This window comes from Haliotis rufescens, unplaced genomic scaffold, assembly GCF_023055435.1.
Source record: "Haliotis rufescens isolate VD_foot unplaced genomic scaffold, xgHalRufe1.0.p SCAF_13, whole genome shotgun sequence".
Taxonomy (NCBI): domain Eukaryota; kingdom Metazoa; phylum Mollusca; class Gastropoda; order Lepetellida; family Haliotidae; genus Haliotis; species Haliotis rufescens.
The window spans coordinates 283,101-307,260 of NW_025963813.1; the positions used below are offsets into that span (position 1 = coordinate 283,101).

Genomic DNA, 24,160 nt, shown 5'->3' on the forward strand with positions numbered 1-24,160 from the left:
TCACAGACAGATGAGATACTGTCACAGACAGATGCGATACAGTCACAGGGCAGACACGATTCAGTCACAGACAGACGTGATACAGTCACAGACATACGCGATACAGTCTACAGTACAGACACTATTGACGTAGAATCAGTGTTACATTTTAAGTCCAGTTTACCGAGAATTCATTAGTACCATGATGATTGAGTGAGTGAGTGAGTGTGTTTTTTGCCGCTTATTCCAGCCCATCAGGGCTCGGTTCACCAATACTGGTCTTCATACATTTTATTTACGTGGGAATTTAGCTCCGATCTTCGGCATAACGAACAAACGTTTTAACCATTAGACTTCCCAACCACCCCTCACATCCATGACGACGTTTCTACTTTCGAAATGGTAATACGTTCTTAATACGTTGGAATCTTTAAAATACTAAGGTCCCTTCTTCGTCACATCAAACAAAAAGGTATGACTGTTATTCCTTGGCACATTAATCTGTTTCCCATTAGTGTTCTCAAGACAACAGGAAGAGGTAGAAGCAGCCGTTAGTTTCGTTAATCAACAGTGCCACGCCTCGGCCTTAATTCTCTTGATCAACAGAATTAAGCCTTCCTCATCCGGGACAGGATGTCAATTAGTCTGACGAATGAGAACTGTACTAGTCAGGCTCGATCGCAAACGATCGAGACCTTCGGTTTTCGCCCACGTTCCCGAGATCGTTTTTAACTTTTTATAGCTATTAAATATATGATAAGTTATTATTACATACACGTCTTGTGTGTAAAAAACTATGTATATTGTAGGTATAAGATCAATTCAATGTTTCATCGTAATATTTAACAGTTATAGTTAGCTCCAATGATCGGCTCAAATAGTCCCGCGATCTACTGGCGCTTCCGTCATCCAAAGTTGGGTAGTTCATTCCGAGATTGTTTCATGCTTTAAATCCACTAAAGTAAAAATATTCATTCCAAAATACTCACGTAAACACCTTCTTGGGCATGTTATTGGGTAGATTACATCCATCCTAATTACTGTCACATCGTATAAATGATGTTTAATCGCATTCTTCTCGCTCTAACTGTTGGTGTCTTCTGCTACATGTATTTCCGGAAGTGACGTCACCATGATTATAATCTCGTCCCAAATCAGTTGCAGAAATAACAAATTCAACGTAAGTTGCAGTTTTGGGCCCAGCGAGTTTTAGAAATTTTATAATGATTCGATAGACGCATTTTACAGTTTTTTTATAATAATTACCGTACAGCATTATTGGCGCTGCCCTTGCGCATTGTAATTATTCTTTTCAAGTTGATTAAATAAACAAAAGCCAGAATTTGTAGAAATGTATTACCTAACTGTCAAAACTGACAGAGTACTGAAATTGTAACTGCCATAAATAATAACAACAACAACAAGTAAAGATTTCAATTGACTTTGATCATTTGTTATAGTTCATGTCCCTTGCCCCCACCAACCACCCCCCAACCCGAGTTAACATATTTACATCAACCTGCCATTATGCATTGCATTTCAATTATCGAAATTATCTCCCGAGAGAAAACAGATGATACTTGACTTTCTGTTTTAATACGTCAGTTCCACACTGACAAGGCAAAATACTGACAGATGGTCATTTATGGATTCAATATCGATTCTTACCTTCTGTTCTTTTCTTGAAAAATGTTTCTCCCTCAACTGTAATTTCTCATTTAGAGAGACTGTTCGTTTCTCAAAGCGCCATTTTTGTTAGTTGACCAGCACGCATTCATTTACTGTCTCGTAGATTTCAAGAATATGTTGTGTTATTTTCGCAATAACGAGGTGTTATCATAATTCCCTGCGCGTAAGGTAGGAAGGATTTATGTTTCAATGTTTTTCATTTGTAAGTAAATGATTTAATTTTTCGGCAGACAGGTATAAAAAGTATATGATAAATATGATGTCTCGTTAACTTATCTTCTTTTCCCCGTCACTCGAGGGCGGTCGGGTAGCCTAGTGGTTAAAGCGTTCGCTCGTCACGCCGAAGACCCTGGTTCGATTCCCGACATGGGTACAATGATATTGCTGGAATATTGCTAAAAGCGGCATAAAACCATACTCACTCCCCCCCCCCCCCCCCCGTCACTCGATGAGAGAAACATGATGTTTAACTGGGTTAAACCAAACTACTCATTCACCCACGCACGCATTCACCCACGCACATGTCGGAAGGCCAAAAAAATCATCCGTCTATATTTAGGCGGTACCGCCGTGAACGTTCACACGTTCAGACAAATATTGATAGATTTAAATTCAATGCCTGGATATCTTTGGTTTCTTAAATGATAACTCTGATAAATATTAGCCCCGAATTCTAGATGGACCATATTAAGTTCATGGGCCAAATCAGTCATGACAGAAGGTAATGTTACGTGACAGTCGCGGCCTCCAAAAGCCTGGATTGTGAAGACCAATTTGGAATATGCGGTCGAAGTAAGAGATTTTATGTGCGCCTTGATAGATGATGAGCTGATATTTTGTGAGTGTGCTGCATTTATTGCCGCTTTGAACAACATTTGTTTCCATGGCATGTATATATCACAGCAAATCCAAGCAGATATACTGACCTACCTGCTTTCACCTAACAATCTGTACATTTACAAACTCTGATATAATCAGACGTGTGTAAATTACTTTCTACATCTGATCACCGTTGTCAGTCAGCCGTTGTTATATTTGCTTGACACAGCGTAAGGCATGCGCCTTTCTGAAGGGGACCGAAGTTGGTTAAACTAATCTGAAATGTGTCAATTAACCATCATGTCTGATGGCACTCTGCGGGTGTATTCTTGAACCGTTTGTATGTTGTTGGTGTCGCGGTTCTGACAGTTCCGTTAGAGCTTCACCAATGATGTACTGTGATATTTAACTGCGGCATGGTGTCACAGCGGACTAGTACTATATAACCGACGTAACTAGTGCGTATAAGAACATACAGCCACACACACGTGTCTGAACGATATAAGTGCAAACACCCTATTTCACCTTTTAGTATTTTGCAACGTTAATTTGTGTGATTGTGGCAATGACGACCACACTAACGCTGTAGGGGTCTGGGAGTTTGTATTGAGACCAGATATTTTTTTCAACAACAGTTGCAAAGCCAAATATTTTTTAATTAAAACAACTATTTTGTTCTACCCAGGGCCCCCCACCCCAAGAAAATCAAATGGTCGGCCCCTAACAAACGGTTTCGGACAGTGAGTTGGTGTATTCAGTTCAGTAATATTGTGGTGGGTCAGCTTTGTGTCGGAGGAAAGCCAATACTAAGACAGATAAACGGTAAACGGTCAACATATTGATGGGTTTCAAAACCCACACGTATGATGGCTGCCAAGAATCATAATCAGGGCGACTGATGGATTCGAATCTACTATCAGCGGATCCTGGTACACCTAAGGGAAGCTATTTTCCAGAGCGACATTCTATGCCCTTTGTCTCTGTGTTTTCCTTCCTCCCAAAGTCTATAACCCATTTCAAGACAGAATGAGTGAATCGATATTAGCTTCATACCAGTATTCAAACAACATTCCCAATATGATGCTGCAGCACTGATCACAGGATACAGGCCTTGAAATGTGATGTGTCACACATAAAACACACATAAGACGGCTGAGACTCTAAACATTGCTATTTGCGTTCCCTGACTCCAATAAATACTCGATGTCTTTATACAGAACCCGTTGTTCATCACCCAGTTCCACTGGGCCATATTTTAACGGGCCCTTGTCAATTTCATAATAGCACGTGCATGTGGATATCAACACGTAATCTATTTCAGAATGCGGCGCCTTTCATGTCAGATAATCGACGCCTGCTCATAAATTCAATTAGTGATTAAAGTGCAATTTGCCAGTATTATACGCCAGAGCTGTCACAGCGTTTATTAATTACATCTGTGATAGTTCCTTACATAAAAACTGTCTACTTAGCTGGTTTTTACAACAAAAACGTGCTTGTCTAAGTTCTTGCAGTTACCCGGGACTAATTAACGGAAATATTTTCATCTATTGCATCAAAGCGTGCCTTGCAAAATAAAACGCATTGGCGCAGTATTATGTGCCTTTCATCCGCCTTTATGTATGAAACGTTTCCAGGGTCTCGCTTCATAATTAATACACGAACAAACATTCAAGATGTGTACACACCGAGTCTCTTCCCGTGTTAGCACGATTTAATTTGTTGATATCCTAGTGCACGTCCCTCGTCTGATTAATTAAAAGGTGTTTTGCAAAATAAAAATGTTTCAGCTTTTAAAAATATTTTAGGATCCATGCACGCATTCATATCAGTGATGAACTCATTGACACGTTAGATATAGCCGCGTCGGGCCAGGGTTACTGGGATTGTTTATATTAATCAAGGGTTTTCTCGTGGCTGACGCGTTGCCACACAGACATGTATATCCCATCGCCATGTTAACAGAGGTGTGACGGAAAAAGATTCAACAAACTTGACATTTTCAACTCTATGGCAGTTAAAGCTGAACAAATCACCTCTTTGAACGTTTCCTAAAAGTATGTCAAATATTATTAGCAAGTTAATGTATTTGTTTGAAACCACAGGAATACGTAGCTGTACCCCAAAAAAATATAAAAAGATATTGTCAACCCCTGTATCCTACGAGGCCACTCGTTTCTCGTAGGATGCATGAGATATAACATGGTTTTGGGTAAGGCTACCGTTTCCTGTGCTGAAACATATGCCTTCTCTGACATCTGTATATGTGTATGAGAAGGCATTTCTTTGGTGAGTGAGTGGGTTGGGTTTAACGCTGCTTTTAATAGTATTCCAGTTATATCGCGGTGTGTCAGGTTAATGTGGGAGGAAAGCCCGAAGTGATGCAGGTCTCTGACGTTTACCACTTCAGTGAAACCCAAGAGCACGCGTATGGTGCTGACAAACCTAGAGACATAATCGGGGCGAACCGGGATTCGAACCAATCATAGGTTTCTGGCGTGCCCAAGGAACGCAACTCTGCACAGCGCCACCCGTGCCCCAAGGTTCCGAGCGAAAGTCGTATGACGCTCTTTGAAATCTTGGTAGAAAGAGCATGGTCGATTGTATGACGCTCTTTGAAATCTTGGAAGAAAGAGCATGGTCGATTGTATGACGCTCTTTGAAATCTTGGAAGAAAGAGCATGGTCGATTGTATGACGCTCTTTGAAATCTTGGAAGAAAGAGCATGGTCGATTGTATGACGCTCTTTGAAATCTTGGTAGAAAGAGCATGGTCGATTGTATGACGCTCTTTGAAATCTTGGTAGAAAGAGCATGGTCGATTGTATGACGCTCTTTGAAATCTTGGTAGAAAGAGCATGGTCGATTGTATGACGCTCTTTGAAATCTTGGTAGAAAGAGCATGGTCGATTGTATGACGCACTTTGAAATCTTGGAAGAAAGAGCATGGTCGATTGTATGACGCTCTTTGAAATCTTGGAAGAAAGAGCATGGTCGATTGTATGACGCTCTTTGAAATCTTGGTAGAAAGAGCATGGTCGATTGTATGACGCTCTTTGAAATCTTGGAAGAAAGAGCATGGTCGATTGTATGACGCTCTTTGAAATCTTGGAAGAAAGAGCATGGTCGATTGTATGACGCTCTTTGAAATCTTGGAAGAAAGAGCATGGTCGATTGTATGACGCTCTTTGAAATCTTGGAAGAAAGAGCATGGTCGATTGTATGACGCTCTTTGAAATCTTGGAAGAAAGAGCATGGTCGATTGTATGACGCTCTTTGAAATCTTGGAAGAAAGAGCATTGTCGATTGTATGACGCTCTTTGAAATCTTGGTAGAAAGAGCATGGTCGATTGTATGACGCTCTTTGAAATCTTGGTAGAAAGAGCATGGTCGATTGTATGACGCTCTTTGAAATCTTGGTAGAAAGAGCATGGTCGATTGTATGACGCTCTTTGAAATCTTGGAAGAAAGAGCATGGTCGATTGTATGACGCTCTTTGAAATCTTGGAAGAAAGAGCATGGTCGATTGTATGACGCTCTTTGAAATCTTGGAAGAAAGAGCATGGTCGATTGTATGACGCTCTTTGAAATCTTGGAAGAAAGAGCATGGTCGATTGTATGACGCTCTTTGAAATCTTGGTAGAAAGAGCATGGTCGATTGTATGACGCTCTTTGAAATCTTGGTAGAAAGAGCATGGTCGATTGTATGACGCTCTTTGAAATCTTGGTAGAAAGAGCATGGTCGATTGTATGACGCTCTTTGAAATCTTGGAAGAAAGAGCATGGTCGATTGTATGACGCTCTTTGAAATCTTGGAAGAAAGAGCATGGTCGATTGTATGACGCTCTTTGAAATCTTGGAAGAAAGAGCATGGTCGATTGTATCCCAACCAGGTGTAAGTGAGGTGATCTACAACAGCATGTCAGTACATGTGTGAAGAAGTCCAAAGAAGATCATATTCGCAGCAACATGGGATTCGAACGCACGACCATCGGATCCTGGCGCAGCTAAGGGACTCAACTCACAGTAAATATAGATGTTTCGGTCCTCCAAACCACCCCGCCCATCTATAATGTGTGAGCTGGGCCAATTTAATAAATGGCGTGGAAACAGGTAAGAGGTATGTTCCATGTTCTTGTTATGAGCTTGTTTTACGCTGACGTCAGCAGTATCACGGCTAACCCGCAAACACCGGATGGTTCATGACGAGCGGTCACACAGTCACACAGTCAGAAAGGACGACGTTACCACCCTCCTCCAACCTGTGACCTTTTCTGCAAAAGAATACTCAGATGTGTACTTGAATGACCACTCTTAAGTGTCATGTGCGGAAGGTAGAAAATGAAGTCTCAATGGGACGCGTGCGGCAACAATGTCGCAAGAAGGCGAAATAAAGCAAATGAGAGGACTGTTGCTCCTGAATCTCCGCGTGTTTCATCCTCAAGTATTGTGCACACTTAACTTGATTGCATTGTACAATAAACATCCCCATACAAGTGAGACACACTACCATACCACGTCCCCTTCAACAGGCGATGAGCCTTACTGAGATAAAGTAGGTTTTTCATTACAATAACAAACGGTGCGTGTTTCACAAGTGCAATAATTGAAAACAGGGGGTGCAAGAACATCCCCCAGCAGTGATGGCCCAGATAACGCAGCCAAGGGCTTCATGATGATTGATAAGAACAGGATTGGCTCAGAGATCGGAAAGTGATATAGGCGTACCTGGAATTTATTGCTATAAGGCAAACAGGACGGTGGATCGGGTTGTCTAGCGGTTCTTTTCTCCAAATGGGTACATTGTGTGAAGCCAATCCTACATGCCCTTGGTAGGAATACTGAGTCAAGATGTTCCGTTTATTTATTTGTAAATGGATCACGTGACCTTGAATACAATCCGACAATCTAAACCATACAGATTGGAAAAACGCAGCTTAATTTGATACCTGAGAACTAAATACAACTGATGAACCCTTTACAATTGGGACTTGTAACACACATGCATCTCCAATAAAATGTCCTGGGAAAATAATGGGAAAAAGACTGTTAACAGCTGAAGGTTTTTGTCCTTCCTCTGTAAAAACTGCTTGTATAAATTGACTTATTCCGCCATTTAGGGCGATGGATCTAACCCGAAATGAATTACCATGATGGACTATAGAAGCATAGTGCATGCTCGTCCTTCACGTGCTATCATCACTGCAAGTTCAAAATAGTTACAACAGTTAATTGCAAATATCAATGGATGCAAATATCCTAATCCTGGGACGCTATAAGTCATACAAATATACTAACAAAGCTCTCGGTCCGATTCGCTGTGCAGAGTTGCGTCCCTTGGGCACGCCAGAAACCTAGATTGTGGGTTCGAATCCCGGTTCGCCCCGATTATGTTTCTAGGTAGGTTTGTCAGCACCATACCCGTGCTCATGGGTTTCACCGAAGTGGTAACGTCTGAGACCTGCATCACATCGGGCTTTCCTCCAACATTAAGCTGTCACGTCGTATATAACTGGAGTACTGTTAAAAGCGGCGTTAAACCCAACTCACTCACTCACACTGGGGGTCACGGCTATAACTGCCAGAAGATACTTCTTGACACATTTCACGGACTTCAGGACAATTTTTTCATAAAATTCATAAAAGTACGTGTGAGCAATCTAAGGCGACAATGATGGAAACGCTCAGGAGGTCGATATAGTTGTTTTCAGTAGAGAAGGTTATTAAAGACGTTTACCTAATGCAGCCGTTGCTTTTTGAACCAGATAAATGTTGGATCAGTCCTGCTTCATGGCTGTGGATAAACATGGGAAGTTTTTCACATTACCTAAACATGGGCCGGAGTGTATTTCATTATAATCTGTGTGTAATAAAAAAATTCACATATCACATCCATCATGCCATACTCCGTTAATTAAAGTTTTATTTCTAAAATATCTTCCCTGCAAATGTAAGGACACATAACACAATACCAAATTGTACATGTGTGTTATAATATAACATATTCATGGACACATTTTCATAACTATTCTATAAGTTATGACATTCCAAAAACGACTCAAATTATTCAAATAATCTCAGGAAGCATTTTAATTTTCTGAGAGAGAAAAATACCCACCATTCATACAATTATAAAATAGAACTAGTAGCAGTATCAGTAGTAGCAGTCTTGCAAGTTGGGGAATGATGAAAGCAACGAATTATACACAGTAGGAATACGATACTGGCACCCTGAAGACACCTGCACATGGGTACACCCAGAAATGATACACATGGTACATGCATGGTACACACATACTGTATGACGGTACAAACAAGATGTATGATGGTACACATGTAATGCATGATGGTACACACACAATGCATGATGGTACACACAATGCATGATGGTACACACACAATGCATGATGGTACACACACAATGCATGGTGGTACACACACAATGCATGATGGTACACACACAATGCACGATGGTACACACAATACATGATGGTACACACAGAATGCATGATGGTACGCCCACAATACATGATGGTACACACGTAATGCATGGTGGTACACACAATGCATGGTTGTACACACAATGCATGATGGTACACACAATGCATGATGGTACGCCCACAATACATGATGGTACACACGTCAACATAATGCATGCTGATACAAACATGATACACATATGGTACATGACGTCTAGACCAAGGATATAATGATAATATGGACACCTGGACAATGATATATCACACCTGTAGAAACAATCACACGATGGAATAATCGACGAAAAATATACGTGTAACTTCTATCCCAAGGTACTGCAGAAGCCCATCAACTTTTGTGATCATTCTCAAAAGAAGCTTGCCATTTCCAAACGGCGAAAGACAGAAAAACACTATCACCAGTTTTCATTTTCACTGAACATTAACAATCCAGATTTCATATTGAAATAGTTTTAACGAAATACATCTGAATGAACATTTTTGGAAATGGACGATTTCAAAAACACAATAGGATTTGAAGAATGTACGAAAAAAACTTTTTCGAAGCATTAGACGTTCCCGGATCTAAAAAGTGAATTTACATGTAATTTCAACCAGCGGGTTTTCACACAAATAACTACTGGGCAAAATAATGAAAGGATGATGAGATATAGTCCCCTCATGAGGCGTGTTTATATGTACTCAGATAACATTTGTACTCCAGTATCTCTGATAATATAGGAGTTATATCTCAACATCTTAAACAATGTACTTCTACTATGCAATGAATGTATTCATGTCCAACGTTTTCACACATATGACGCCTCCGTCATTTCCTCGTACACATATGCTAGTTGCCATGCGGGCCATCTAGAGAGACTCAAGCAAAAACATCGACATACAGAAGCCATACAATCTTCCAGTATAATAGTCGTCAGGTACATATAACAAACTTGTCACAAACGCAGGATCAGATTTGGAGAATTGCATGTATCATATTTCTGTTGATTCTCATATTCTAAACCATCCGAGAATAAATCCAATTTGTACCCGTAGCCTAATTATCAACCAGGGGATCAGAATCAGGCGAACAAATCCCACTTCCAACAAACAAATATTTACACATACATTATTCATGGGCAGGTCAACTGGGCGATGGTATTCGTACAATGCCAAATGATGTCCAAGCACGAAGGATAAGCTCAGTATGCTTCTTGTAACAGAATAACGGTACAAAATACGATATCATCAAATTTCCGGGAGGACAACCACTATGAATGTCTCCTGATGACGTCATCACACGGATACCACCACGAACCCATTAATACTGGGCGACACCTATCCAGGTAAAACCTTCCGGAATAACACTTTTTCCAATTTATGAATCAAGGGTATGCTGTGTTATCGTTTTAGTTAGATATTCCCAATATTAATCACCCGGAGATTCCTGATTATCGGAGTCCGAATATTGGAGTTTCGCGCGACTATAGATCCGTATTCAAATCTTCCAAAGTGTAGGTCCTTGCTAGCCGTTGCTTTTCTTTCCGTCTCCGCTGAGATCTTGGAGTGTCCAGCCAACCATTGCTGTGGATGCTGGCACTGCCGACCAATCTCGACTTGCTGTCATAGTAGCTACTGCATGACGTGCTGATGCTGTCTGTCAATGACATAGAATCAGCCAAACGCTTGCTCTGAAAGTCATAAGGGTACCGATGTTGTTTAAGCTTCTTGACACGACCACGCTCTGATTTCTCGACCTGAACAACGACCAGTCGATAGATCAGTAGTATTATCACAATAGTATTTTTGGACGTGAAGAACATGTTGGTGTAGCTGAGGACGCCGTAGCGGAAGATGAGCAGCATCCTGAGGACCAGGAACGGGACATCTTGGAGGAGGATTGAGATCACAATGCCGTACACGTCGGCGGAGCAACACCCCACCTTCTTCACAGGGGGCTTTTCTGTGGCCAGCCCAGACTGGTCTCGCCGAACTCTCGAAGCTGTGAGAACTAACGTGAACTGAAGCAAACTCAGAGTCCAAATCCCAAGAATTATCATACACAGGAGTTTGTTGTAGCGAACCTGAAATAGAAACAGCTTAATATAATGTACGAATGTGGAAACGGAATTTTGTCAATCCAAATATGTTCGTTCCAAAACCATCTCAGATCTACGAATGAACCTTAACACAAAATCGTTATGTTGGCTCAGTGTTCTGTATAGTTATAATCACTATAGATTCAAAATAGAAGTTTGTACAAATGTTACATTTGCATCATCGCTAAAAACTAAAATGAACCATGAATTCAAAATAAGTAAGAGCATTCGATCAATGTTGAGGATGCATACCACCTACAGACTACATGTCATCTTGCATAAGAGAATGGCCTTCAAATTGGATGCGATGGAAAACCAATAGGAATTGAGATTGTGTCAAGTTGAGCAAGAAAAAGAAATTTCGTTGATATGATTTCAGCGACTCTCCGTAATAGCTGAGTTGTGTGTCAGTAAACCAGATTAGAAGAAGAAATCGCGTGTGTTGGAAAGATGGGGGAGAACATGGCGAGGAGAGGAGGCATTTTCACACGGTTATCATGGAAAGTAAACTTTGGAGAGTGTCATCTGATTTCAGAGTAAGACAAATATGGAAACGTCAAAGACATTTTTGCCAGATCACCGTCAGTTGTTAATAATTAATCAGAAGTCCCGATACACTGAGATCCTGACCCACTTTCATCATTTTCATCATCTGTTCACCACAAGTATTTTTCATTAAATAAATAAATAAATTATCGCAAAGATCAATTATTATTATTACTAAAAGAGTCAAGACTAACAAAATAGTTCATACAGTATGTTTAAATAGTTGATAAACAAACTACACTGAAGATAAATACACACCACTTCTTCTTTAAAAGCATCAAAGAACTCCACAATGTCCGCAGCTGTGCCTATGTACACGAGGAGCAGCTGTGACAGCTGGTCGTGGGTCAGCTTCCCCTTGGGTAGGATCCAGCGTCCCAGGATGAGGATCAGCAGCAGGAGCTGCTCCAGGGTCCGGATCCACTCGTCTGACGTCATCAGAATCGGGATGCGGATCTCGAACCTGAACTGTGAGGGACAGAGAGATGAGTTGGTTGATAATAATAATAATAATAATAATAATAATAATAATAATAATAATAATAATGATGATGATGATGATGATGATGATGACGACGACGACGACGACGACGACGACGACGACGACGACAACAACAACAACAACAATAATGGTGATAAGAGAAAGCTCGCTGTCCAAAACTACTAAGTTTAACTTCAGGCACAAGAAGTAGACGTGATTCTTATATGAGAAATCTGGATGGTTTATAGGGTTGAAGAAGGTCACTGCTTGAGAGTGGCACTGAAGGGCAAAACAGAAAACTTTAAAGTTGATGCGCTGTTCAAGCCAATGAAGTACTTTCAGAATCGGCTTCAGCGTTATATAACAACATATCAGATTAACGTGTTATGACAGTCCGAGGTGTTGCAAGTCGTTGACTAGTAGAACTTAGTGAAATCCAAATGCATAAGACCGGGTATTGTGCTGACATACCAGAATCATAAGATGGTTGAATCTGCAACCATGATCAGCATTTCCAGGGACGCAACCAGGTACAGCGAATTGCGCGCTTAACTAGAAGGCCTCCTGACGTCATTAATTTTTCTAATACAATGTTATAAGAGGGTTGTTAAACGCCTGAGAACCTGTGTTTATTTGATTGTTTGTTGCTTAACACCGCTCTCGGCAATAGTCCCGCTAATTGACGGCGATCTGTAAATAATAAAGCCTGGACCAGACAATTCAGTGATTGAGATTGTGAGCACCCTATCCATTAACTCGCCCGATCGATTAGCAATGTTTGCAGGGACCTCGAGTTCCCCAGGCTACGTCTAGGAAGACATCGGTTACTTGTATTAACGCCATACCTTCTGCCAACTCATCATATTAAACGTTATCATTTTGAACTTGTTTCCAAGCATGAGGAATGAGGTCGAATAAAATATGGTATTTCCCTCCTGATAGTATCAAATTAAAGATTAAAGAATTGATAAATAAATACCTTGAAATATACGGAGATTGCAAACGGATACAACGGTTATCTTGAAGTAGCGTACCACATTACCCCATAAAACATGAAAATAAAAAACAAAAACATTACAGTTGTCTTCTCAGATTTCAACGTTCCAATTTCTGGCCGACGCCTTAAAGTCTCATTAACCTCTATCTGCAGCGGAGATAATGCAAAGCACAGAAGCGTAATCTCGGTATATTTGCGATGAACCTTCCAAGAAGCACACCTATTCACACTTAGCTTCTTTGAACAAACGAAAAATGTGAGCCAGGCTGGATTTTTTCACTCTATCCTATTCTGTTTATATCGAATCCCACATACCACGATGGCTGCATCGTGTCGTAACGTGCCCCTAGATCTTGATTACGACAACCTTCACTGTTTTCCCAATATTTCATGCAGTTAGTGAGTTACCCTGTAGCTTTATAGCCTTGCATCCTCCGATGCCGATCTTTGAACTTAATATTAACGTCATTTACCCATTTTCTTCCCCGCTGAGGGGGAACACGCTTAAGGCCATCTGTTATCATTATTAATGCGATTGTGTTATCATGGAAAACTGTATATTATTTATGCTTGAAGAAAATGGCATTTATTAACCTTGCAATCTTTCTCGATATTGTAATTGTAGGTAGCTGAAACAGCCATGATTTAATAGCAGTGTCGATGTCGGTTGATTGATCTGAAAGACCATGGACAGCGTAAAACAATACGAAGCACCCTGCATAACTCACGGAGCTGCTGTCATTAAGAATGGAGGAAGTTGTGCTGATATCATTATGTATGCGTACGAAGAGCAATAACAATGATAATGGTGTGATGTCATTTGAAGCCTGTATCTTCAAAGCTGAGGACCTCGTCATGCAATATGCAGATGTCAGGTCCCGACTCTCGGACACATTCCTATCAATGACAAATATACCGTAATGTATTGTGCAATCGCATAGCCTGGTTTATGTGGTTCCGAGTCGTTCGTTCGTTGATTCGTCTAATTTTCTTTCTTTGGTTATATGTGTGTGTGTGTGTGTGTGTGTGTGTGTGTGTGTGTGTGTGTGTGTGTGTGTGTGTGTGTGCGTCTGTCTTGCTAACATTACCAGGTTGACCGCGCATGTAAATATTCAGTCACATCCTTGATTTAAAGTTTTGACGGACTCGACTAAGACTATGATATCGGACCGCCTCCGTGGTCTTGTGGTAGAGCGACCGCCCGGAGAGCAGAAGGTCTGGGGTTCGATCCCCAGCCGCGTCATACCAAAAGACGCTGAAAGATTGTACTTGTTGTTACCCTGTCTGGTGCTCGGCATAAAGGGGCTAAAACAAGGACTGGTCGGCTCGGAGTCAGTATACTGTGTCTGAGTGGGGTATTCATGTGAAACCGCGGCATGGTATCTCAGTGGGCTCGCACCAATCGGCATCAGTCCGGACTAGTACAAGCACGCACGCACGCACGCACGCACGCGCGCATGTCATCGTAACCCAATTGCGTGGATCGATGCACATGAAGTCCATCACTGGATTGTCTGGTCCAGACTCGATTATTTACAGACCGCCATCATATAGCTGGAATATGGCTGAGTGCGGCGTAAACAAACAAACTTGTGTTGGTGGATAAACGATCTTATCATACCATGTCAGAATGATGAGATCTGATTGGTCCACATGGTCTTGACACAATACTGTGAAACAAAAAGCCGCACGCTTTTTCCGAGTCAGTGGAAGTCACGTGACATAGCGCAAGCTGACCTCAGCTCAATCGAACAGCTCTGAACTGTCAATTTTGAATTTGTTTGAATTCTTTCATAACGTCATTTTAAAACATGTCGGTAAGATAAATTCGTTGTAGCAGGATCATTCGGGGTATATGCGTCCCTCCGGCGAGTGGTATAAAACCTAACGAGGGACGCATGAAACACGACGCACCCTCGTGGACCCGCTACAACAAATACACAGACCGCCAGCGGCCAATGAATGAGCTACAAGACAGAGCTGCTACGTCTATCAAGGGAACTGAGGCAGCTGTTGCCAGTGACACTGTCTGACACTGTCTGACACTGTCTGAGGCGCCAGGTGGTGCAGATAAGACGTCAGGTCTTTTTATAGAACTGACTCATGTGCACGTGTTCAGGGGTGTTGTTCCCCGCGTAGTATCACGGGAAGGTGTTGCGGCCACCGTCGTGTTTACACTGCAGACGTTGTGACGTTGTGTGTAATTAGCAATATACGAAAACTAGTGGAGATGTGAAGATGTGCATAAAAATATGAGAAGTAGTAAAGATGTGTATAAGTGTATAGCACTGGTAAGGTTGTGTATAATTGTAAAGCACTAGTAAAGTTGTGTATAACTGTATAGCACTGGTAAAGTTGTGTATAATTGTATAGCACTGGTAAAGTTGTGTATAAGTGTATAGCACTGGTAAAGTTGTGTATAATTGTAAAGCACTAGTAAAGTTGTGTATAACTGTATAGCACTGGTAAAGTTGTGTATAATTGTCTATACGAGAGCTAGTGAAGTTTAGTCCTGCACCATGACTGTAGAATATATTTATTTTATGGAATAAAACAACAATTTAGACATACATGTATATACGAAAGCAAGTCTAGCCAGCTCTAACTAGCTCTATGAAAACATCAGGAAAATTATTTGTTTAACTTTTAGAAGAAGTGAATAATGTAATATAAGAATTCACTAACTAAATGTGAGTCTATAGTGAAGTTGTTTATGATTATGTATACGAGAACTAGTAAAGGTGGGTATGATTATGTAAACGAGAACTAGTTAAGTTGGGTATGATTATGTATACGAGAACTAGTAAAGTTGTGTATGATTATCTAAACGAGAACTAGTAAAGTTGTGTATGATTATGTGTACGAGAACTAGTAAAGTTGGGTATGTTTATGTATACGAGAAGTAGTAAAGTTGTGTATGATTATGTAAACGAGAAGTAGTAAAGTTGTGTATGATTATGTAAACGAGAACAAGTAAAGTTGTGTATGATTATGTAAAAGAGAACTAGTAAAGTTGTGTATGATTATGTAAAAGAGAACAAGTAAAGTTGTGTATGATTATGTATACGAGAACTAGTAAAGTTGGGTATGATTATGTAAAAGAAAACTAGTTAAGTTGTGTATGATTATGTATACGAGAACTAGTAAAGTTGTGTATGATTATGTATACGAGAACTAGTAAAGTTGTGTATGATTATGTATACGAGAACTAGTAAAGTTGTGTATGATTATGTAAAAGAGAACTAGTTATGTTGTGTATGATTATGTAAACAACACTAGTTAAGTTGTGTATGATTATGTATACGAGAACTAGTAAAGTTGTGTATGATTATGTAAAAGAGAACAAGTAAAGTTGTGTATGATTATGTATACGAGAACTAGTAAAGTTGGGTATGATTATGTAAAAGAGAACTAGTTAAGTTGTGTATGATTATGTATACGAGAACTAGTAAAGTTGTGTATGATTATGTATACGAGAACTAGTAAAGTTGTGTATGATTATGTATACGAGAACTAGTAAAGTTGTGTATGATTATGTAAAAGAGAACTAGTTATGTTGTGTATGATTATGTATACGAGAACTAGTAAAGTTGTGTATGGTTATGTATACGAGAACAAGTAACGTTGTGTATGATTATGTATACGAGAACTAGTAAAGTTGTGTATGATTATGTAAACAACACTTGTTAAGTTGTGCATGATTATGTATACGAGAACTAGTAAAGTTGTGTATGATTATGTAAAAGAGAACTAGTTAAGTTGTGTATGATTATGTAAACGAGAACTTGTTAAGTTGTGTATGATTATGTAAACAACACTAGTTAAGTTGTGTATGATTATGTATACGAGAAGTAGTAAAGTTGTGTATGATTATGTAAACAACACTAGTTAAGTTGGGTATGATTATGTAAACGAGAACTAGTTAAGTTGTGTATGATTATGTAAACAACACAAGTTAAGTTGGGTATGATTATGTATATGAGAACTAGTAAAGTTGTGTATGATTATGTAAACGAGAACTAGTAAAGTTGTGTATGATTATGTATACGAGAACTAGTAAAGTTGTGTATGATTATGTAAAAGAGAACTAGTAAAGTTGTGTATGATTATGTATACGAGAAGTAGTAAAGTTGTGTATGATTATGTAAAAGAGAACTAGTAAAGTTGTGTATGATTATGTAAACAACACTAGTTAAGTTGGGTATGATTATGTATACGAGAACTAGTTAAGTTGTGTATGATTATGTAAACAACACTAGTTAAGTTGTGTATGATTATGTATACGAGAACAAGTAAAGTTGTGTATGATTATGTAAACAACAATGGTTGTGTATGATTATGTAACGAGAATTAGTAAAGTTAGGTATGATTATGTATACGAGAACTAGTTAAGTTGGGTATGATTATGTATACGAGAACTAGTAAAGTTGTGTATGATTATGTAAACAACAATGGTTGTGTATGATTATGTAAACGAGAATTAGTAAAGTTAGGTATGATTATGTATACGAGAACTAGTTAAGTTGTGTATGATTATGTATACGAGAACTAGTAAAGTTGTGTATGATTATGTAAAAGAGAACTAGTTAAGTTGTGTATGATTATGTAAACAACACTAGTTAAGTTGGGTATGATTATGTATACGAGAACTAGTAAAGTTGTGTATGATTATGTAAACGAGAACTAGTAAAGTTGTGTATGATTATGTATACGAGAACTAGTAAAGTTGTGTATGATTATGTAAAAGAGAACTAGTTAAGTTGTGTATGATTATGTAAACAACACTAGTTAAGTTGGGTATGATTATGTATACGAGAACTAGTTAAGTTGTGTATGATTATGTAAACAACACTAGTTAAGTTGGGTATGATTATGTATACGAGAACTAGTAAAGGTGGGTATGATTATGTAAACAACACTAGTTAAGTTGGGTATGATTATGTATACGAGAACTAGTTAAGTTGTGTATGATTATGTAAACAACACTAGTTAAGTTGTGTATGATTATGTATACGAGAACAAGTAAAGTTGTGTATGATTATGTAAACAACAATGGTTGTGTATGATTATGTAACGAGAATTAGTAAAGTTAGGTATGATTATGTATACGAGAACTAGTTAAGTTGGGTATGATTATGTATACGAGAACTAGTAAAGTTGTGTATGATTATGTAAACAACAATGGTTGTGTATGATTATGTAAACGAGAATTAGTAAAGTTAGGTATGATTATGTATACGAGAACTAGTTAAGTTGTGTATGATTATGTATACGAGAACTAGTAAAGTTGTGTATGATTATGTAAAAGAGAACTAGTTAAGTTGTGTATGATTATGTAAACAACACTAGTTAAGTTGGGTATGATTATGTATACGAGAACTAGTAAAGTTGTGTATGATTATGTAAACGAGAACTAGTAAAGTTGTGTATGATTATGTATACGAGAACTAGTAAAGTTGTGTATGATTATGTAAAAGAGAACTAGTTAAGTTGTGTATGATTATGTAAACAACACTAGTTAAGTTGGGTATGATTATGTATACGAGAACTAGTTAAGTTGTGTATGATTATGTAAACAACAATGGTTGTGTATGATTATGTAACGAGAATTAGTAAAGTTAGGTATGATTATGTATACGAGAACTAGTTAAGTTGGGTATGATTATGTATACGAGAACTAGTAAAGTTGTGTATGATTATGTAAACAACAATGGTTGTGTATGATTATGTAAACGAGAATTAGTAAAGTTAGGTATGATTATGTATACGAGAACTAGTTAAGTTGTGTATGATTATGTATACGAGAACTAGTAAAGTTGTGTATGATTATGTAAAAGAGAACTAGTTAAGTTGTGTATGATTATGTAAACAACACTAGTTAAGTTGGGTATGATTATGTATACGAGAACTAGTAAAGTTGTGTATGATTATGTAAACGAGAACTAGTAAAGTTGTGTATGATTATGTATACGAGAACTAGTAAAGTTGTGTATGATTATGTAAAAGAGAACTAGTTAAGTTGTGTATGATTATGTAAACAACACTAGTTAAGTTGGGTATGATTATGTATACGAGAACTAGTTAAGTTGTGTATGATTATGTAAACAACACTAGTTAAGTTGGGTATGATTATGTATACGAGAACTAGTAAAGGTGGGTATGGTTATGTATACGAGAACTAGTAAAGTTGTGTATGATTATGTATACGAGAACTAGTAAAGGTGGGTATGGTTATGTATACGAGAATAAGTAAAGTTGGGTATGATTATGTATACGAGAACTAGTAAAGTTGGGTATGGTTATGTATACGAGAAATAGATACCCTTTGAACAACTAACAATTTACGATAACAAGGAAGTTGTGTAGAATAATTATATAGGCGACAACTAGTTACGATTTGCGTAAGAAATATACGAGAACCAGTGATGTTGTGAATAACTACAAATTCGAAAATTTATGCATATTAAATATATATAGGAGAACAAGTGGTGCTGTTTATAAGTAACTATGTACACGACGACTTTAGCAGGGAAGCTGATTTAGCTTGTTTTGTTGATAAGCAAATGCCAAGCCGATACTGTCTATCCTATGCTTTCCGGACCTAATAGTTTCTCGAGTGTGATATCTTAAAACAAAGGCATGTTTAATTTGTTCAAGTTACAATTTTACTTCACAGTTGATAGTCTTCATCCATGGGATCGGCACATTCAGGTGAATGATGAGTGTTAGACGCTTTTTACATGCATACCGCGTTTCGCGTCGTTTCGCGTAGTCTTCTCTCAGACATTATTATGTATATGACGTCAGCTCGAACATGTTTTAATGCATGAACTTTTTAATGCATCACATAAATATATTACAACGGCGTCATATTCACTTTAAAAACTTCTCTTTGTTTGACATCGACATATGTATTCGGGGCGGTGGGTAAGGCTAGTGGTTAAAGCGTTCGGTCGCCACGCCGAAGGCCCGGGTTTGATTCCCCACTTGGGTACGATATGTGAAGCCGAATTCTGGTGTCTCCGGCAGAGGTATTGTTAGAATATTGCTAAAAGCGGCGTAAAACAATACTCACTCACTCACGTATACTTTCAAAACACCCCTATGTTGCTTTTGTTTGTTTGTTTGTTGTTTAACGCTGCACTCAGCAATATTCTAGCTATATGACGGCGATCTGTAAATAATTGATTCTGGAGCTAACAATCCAGTGATTGACATCATGGGCATCGATCCACGCAACTGGGTTACGATGACATGCATCAACCAAGTCAGCGAGCATGACCCCCCGATCCCGTTAGGCGCCTTACGACAAGCATGTGTTGCTGAAGACCAATTCTAACTCGGAATCATCACGGCACCTTTTGTGCCCTATAAGCAAACAACACATGTAGTACATATATTCCGTCGGGAAGTACGTACACGGTTTCGCTTTATGGCTTTTTAAATGCTCGTCTTAGAAACGTACATCACCACCTTGCAGTAAAGAGGGGTATAACATGCATCCGGCGTCAAAACCATCACCCACCAACTGTTCTCTGTCCGACTCCATCACGTTCAACACAGCTCTCATTTATCCTACAGGCTATGTTTATTTACACCTATTTTGCAAAGAGGATTTTAAGTGTATTTTAAACAACCAGAAAAACATCAAGCGCCTAAACATGATTATCTCTCTACATCAGTGGGTCTGGAAGGGTCATCGAGTGTTGCAGGTGGGCTGTCCTACTCGATATGCCACGTGAGCAAGTTTAACATACACCTTCCGCTCCTCAAAACATGTAACTAACATGCGCTCTTCGGACAAGTCTTGGAAAATTGTTTGATTGATTGCCTATACCTAAACAGGTAAATGGACTGATTAATACCAAGGTTTAAATTATTATTTTGAGAATCAGCTTTTGGATAATTTTACTCAAACGTCTCAAAGAGATTGTCATGTGAAAACATGGTAAATATCGTCCTTTGGGAAATCAACGAACTCTACTGGATGCATTTTCGATAAACCCCTTTACATGTTTCAAAGATGTTGAACAACGTGTATCAAGAAAAGTGAGGATGCATCCATATATGTTTCACACCTAAGTGGTATAAATCTTTCTGATCGCCTTTACTTCAAGAATCGTGAAAGTCAAGTTGACCACAATTAAGTGACTGCTAAGTGCAGTTGGAGCGGTAAGCTCACAGAGTACCCATCATTGTACTCACACCAAATGCACTTCCAAGAGTAGCACTCATCTCCTCCATAGACTCATTCTGTGGCAAGATGCTGCCGTTGTTCGCTGCCAAGAACTGGATCCGTCTCTCCATCTCGTTCAGCTCCAAGAACCAGATGGCAGGAACCACACACATCAGATAGATAAGGACGCTTGGGCAGAACCTGGAACCGTGAGTGAGTGAGTGAGTGAGTGAGTGAGTGTAACGCCCTTTGATTATTTTTGCAATATTATCACTAAAGGTGGGAAATCAGGACGAGGCACCACCAGAATGGGCTTCACACAAGCCAACGCTTAACCACTGTGCCACCCCACTGCCCCATAATGAATATGACTATGAATTTGCGTGGCTATTTTCGCCACAAAACAGTGTATTGAAAACCAGTTGTGCCACACTGACAATTTCACACAAAAAGCCTTGATATACAGGTTTCTTTAAGTTAATGGCAGCGGTTAAAATTATTCATTTTGTTTAACATTTATATTGTGTCGGTGCATTGCTGTTGTAGATGAATAAACACATCATGTATTCTCCATACTCAGCAGACATATTGGTCAACCGATCCTCGCATTTGTCGCATCTTTTGATAGCAGATGTACTATGGACATGCGTTTAGCTGTATCCTAGCGTAATGATATCTATAGTGTTGTTTGTAAGTAATGTTAGTGTATATACTGAACCGCAAAAGAAACGTCACCCCAAGTAACATTACATGAAAAGTTGTCATTTAAATATCTGGGTAATTTTTGTCAAAGTTCAAAAATTTAACATTACCTTGTCCGGAAAAATGAAATTTGATGATAAAAAAACAAAGCAGATGACAATCGCCCAAACGCATCACGGCAACGGCTATGGTAACCCGATGCACGTTAATGGAAATGCACATGCGTTCCCCCATTTCTTGTCCTATAAAAATCCACCCAGATCGGATAACATTCATTCGTTATTGAATTGCTACCACATGCCAAGATTGACAAGAAATCAGCGACACCATGCCCTTGGACGACTGCAAGCTGGACAAAACCGCCCGGCAAGGTGCCAATGCATGTCATGTCCACGTGAAGACAATATACATGCTCCAGCAACGTTACTAGACCGCCAACACTACAGATGACCGACCACGTAGTGGAAGACCGAGGGTCACCCCCCGACGTCAGCATTGTCAGATTGTGCGACAGCATTTTCAAGATCGCTTTGTCACTGCTGCGGAAACTGCTCGACAGACCATGGGGACCCACCAGCGACACATTAGTCCGGACACCGTGCGTCGACGATTGACGAGCAGACACCTCCACTGTCACAGGCCACACCGTGGATCCATTCTGACACCACGTCATCGCCGGGACCGTCTTCAGTGGGCAACACAGCACCAGCCTTGGCGCCACCAGCAGTGGAGAAGAGTCCTCTTCTCAGACGAGAGCCGTTACTGTATCTCAACAGCAGATGTCAGAGAGAGCCCGGCGAGGCCGCGGGGAACGTTATTCGGATGCTTGTGTTGTTGAGAGAGACTCGTTGGGTGGTCCGCGCATCATGGTGTTGGGTGGAATTGGTCGGCCCAGGGGTCTTCCAGAACGTCGGTCCTGGGAGGGGCAATGGTGTCACAGCAGCTCGGTACATTGATCAAGTCTTGAGACCACACGCCATACCTCATTTGGAACGTCGCCGCAACCACGAGTTTCAGCATGATAACGCCCGTGCCCACACTGCGAGAGCAACAAGAGTCTTCCGCCAGCAGAATGGCGTGAGAACCATGCAGTGGCTTGCCCTCAGTCCTGATTTAAATCCCATTGAGCACCTGTCGGACAAGAACAAGGCCGAAAACTGCAGCTGAAATGCGTCAGGCGTTCCTCAGCGTGTATCGACGTTGCACGGCAGTCATCAATGCACATGGCGTACCCACGAGATACTGACTTGTGATGCCATTTTCTCAGTGTTGTGTTTCACTTTAAGAACATTTGACACTTTAATTTAAACCTTCATGATCAGTTATGCCAAGTTTCATCTTTTTAATATGCCTCGCAGTATGTTTACAGTGTTTGGACAAATGAGGTTTCTCATATATCTATCCATGGTGACGTTTCTTTTGCGGTTCAGTATATGTGTAGTACTTGTCAGTGGCCGCAGCTTATTGAAATACTCAGTAAGACAGTAAGTGCTGTCGTGGCCAGTCAACAGCGGCGACGAAGGAAGATTTCCAGACTGGAATTAGAGTTATCCGCCCTTGTTGTACAAGAGACCATGGCAGGCTTAATCGTTTGAGAAGTTTCGGGACATATTCTAGAAGGCTGGCTGTACCTACATAAGAGCGACAAGAGGGTGACTGAAAATTCGCGAGTGCCTTTTCATTAATTCTGTGGTCTGTTACTTATTGTCTCAAGTCAAATTGAAATCCTCATTGCAAAGAAACAGTGCCTACTTCATTTTCTAACTAATCACATATCATAAGCCTGACTAAACCCATCTTCCCGAGGCAAGAGAGTTAACTGATTATAAAAGTCCCTTGCCGCACCAGGCTGGTATGTTGGAGTTACATTTTGGCTAGACTAACGAGTCTATGCATAGACCAATCACAATCGCGCAATGAAATCGAAATCCGGTTCGTAAACTGTCGTGCAGATTTCGGTCCATTGCATGTGCACCGCCAACTCGTTGTCAACAGACATTTTCTAAACCTTTTCATGTTTTTAATCAAGGAGCTCACGTGATTTGATGCACTTCGCGATATAAGACCCGTTTTATCACAATATAGATCTCGATTACCCATCAGATCGTCTTGACTGGGCGCCGCCATTTTGTTTGAAACAAATTCAAGTGATGGAATCTGATTGGTCCATAGGAGAGGTTAAGAAGTGACATAACTC

At 39.8% G+C, this 24,160-nt stretch overlaps 1 protein-coding gene across 2 annotated transcripts in view; it reads right to left on the reverse strand.

Annotated features, from left to right (window-relative positions):
- Positions 1 to 8,397: 8,397 nt before the first annotated feature.
- Positions 8,398 to 24,160, reverse strand: part of LOC124148661 (transmembrane protein 26-like) — a 55,478-nt gene continuing 39,715 nt past the window's right edge. For both annotated transcript variants that reach the window (XM_046519893.2, XM_046519892.2), the window contains exons 3-5: positions 21,291 to 21,462; positions 11,866 to 12,075; positions 8,398 to 11,046 (exon numbers count right to left, since the gene is read on the reverse strand). In XM_046519893.2, coding sequence (XP_046375849.1) covers positions 10,447 to 11,046; positions 11,866 to 12,075; positions 21,291 to 21,462 — 982 coding nt within the window. In that variant the 3' untranslated portion in view covers positions 8,398 to 10,446. The remainder of the gene's footprint in view (positions 11,047 to 11,865; positions 12,076 to 21,290; positions 21,463 to 24,160) is intronic.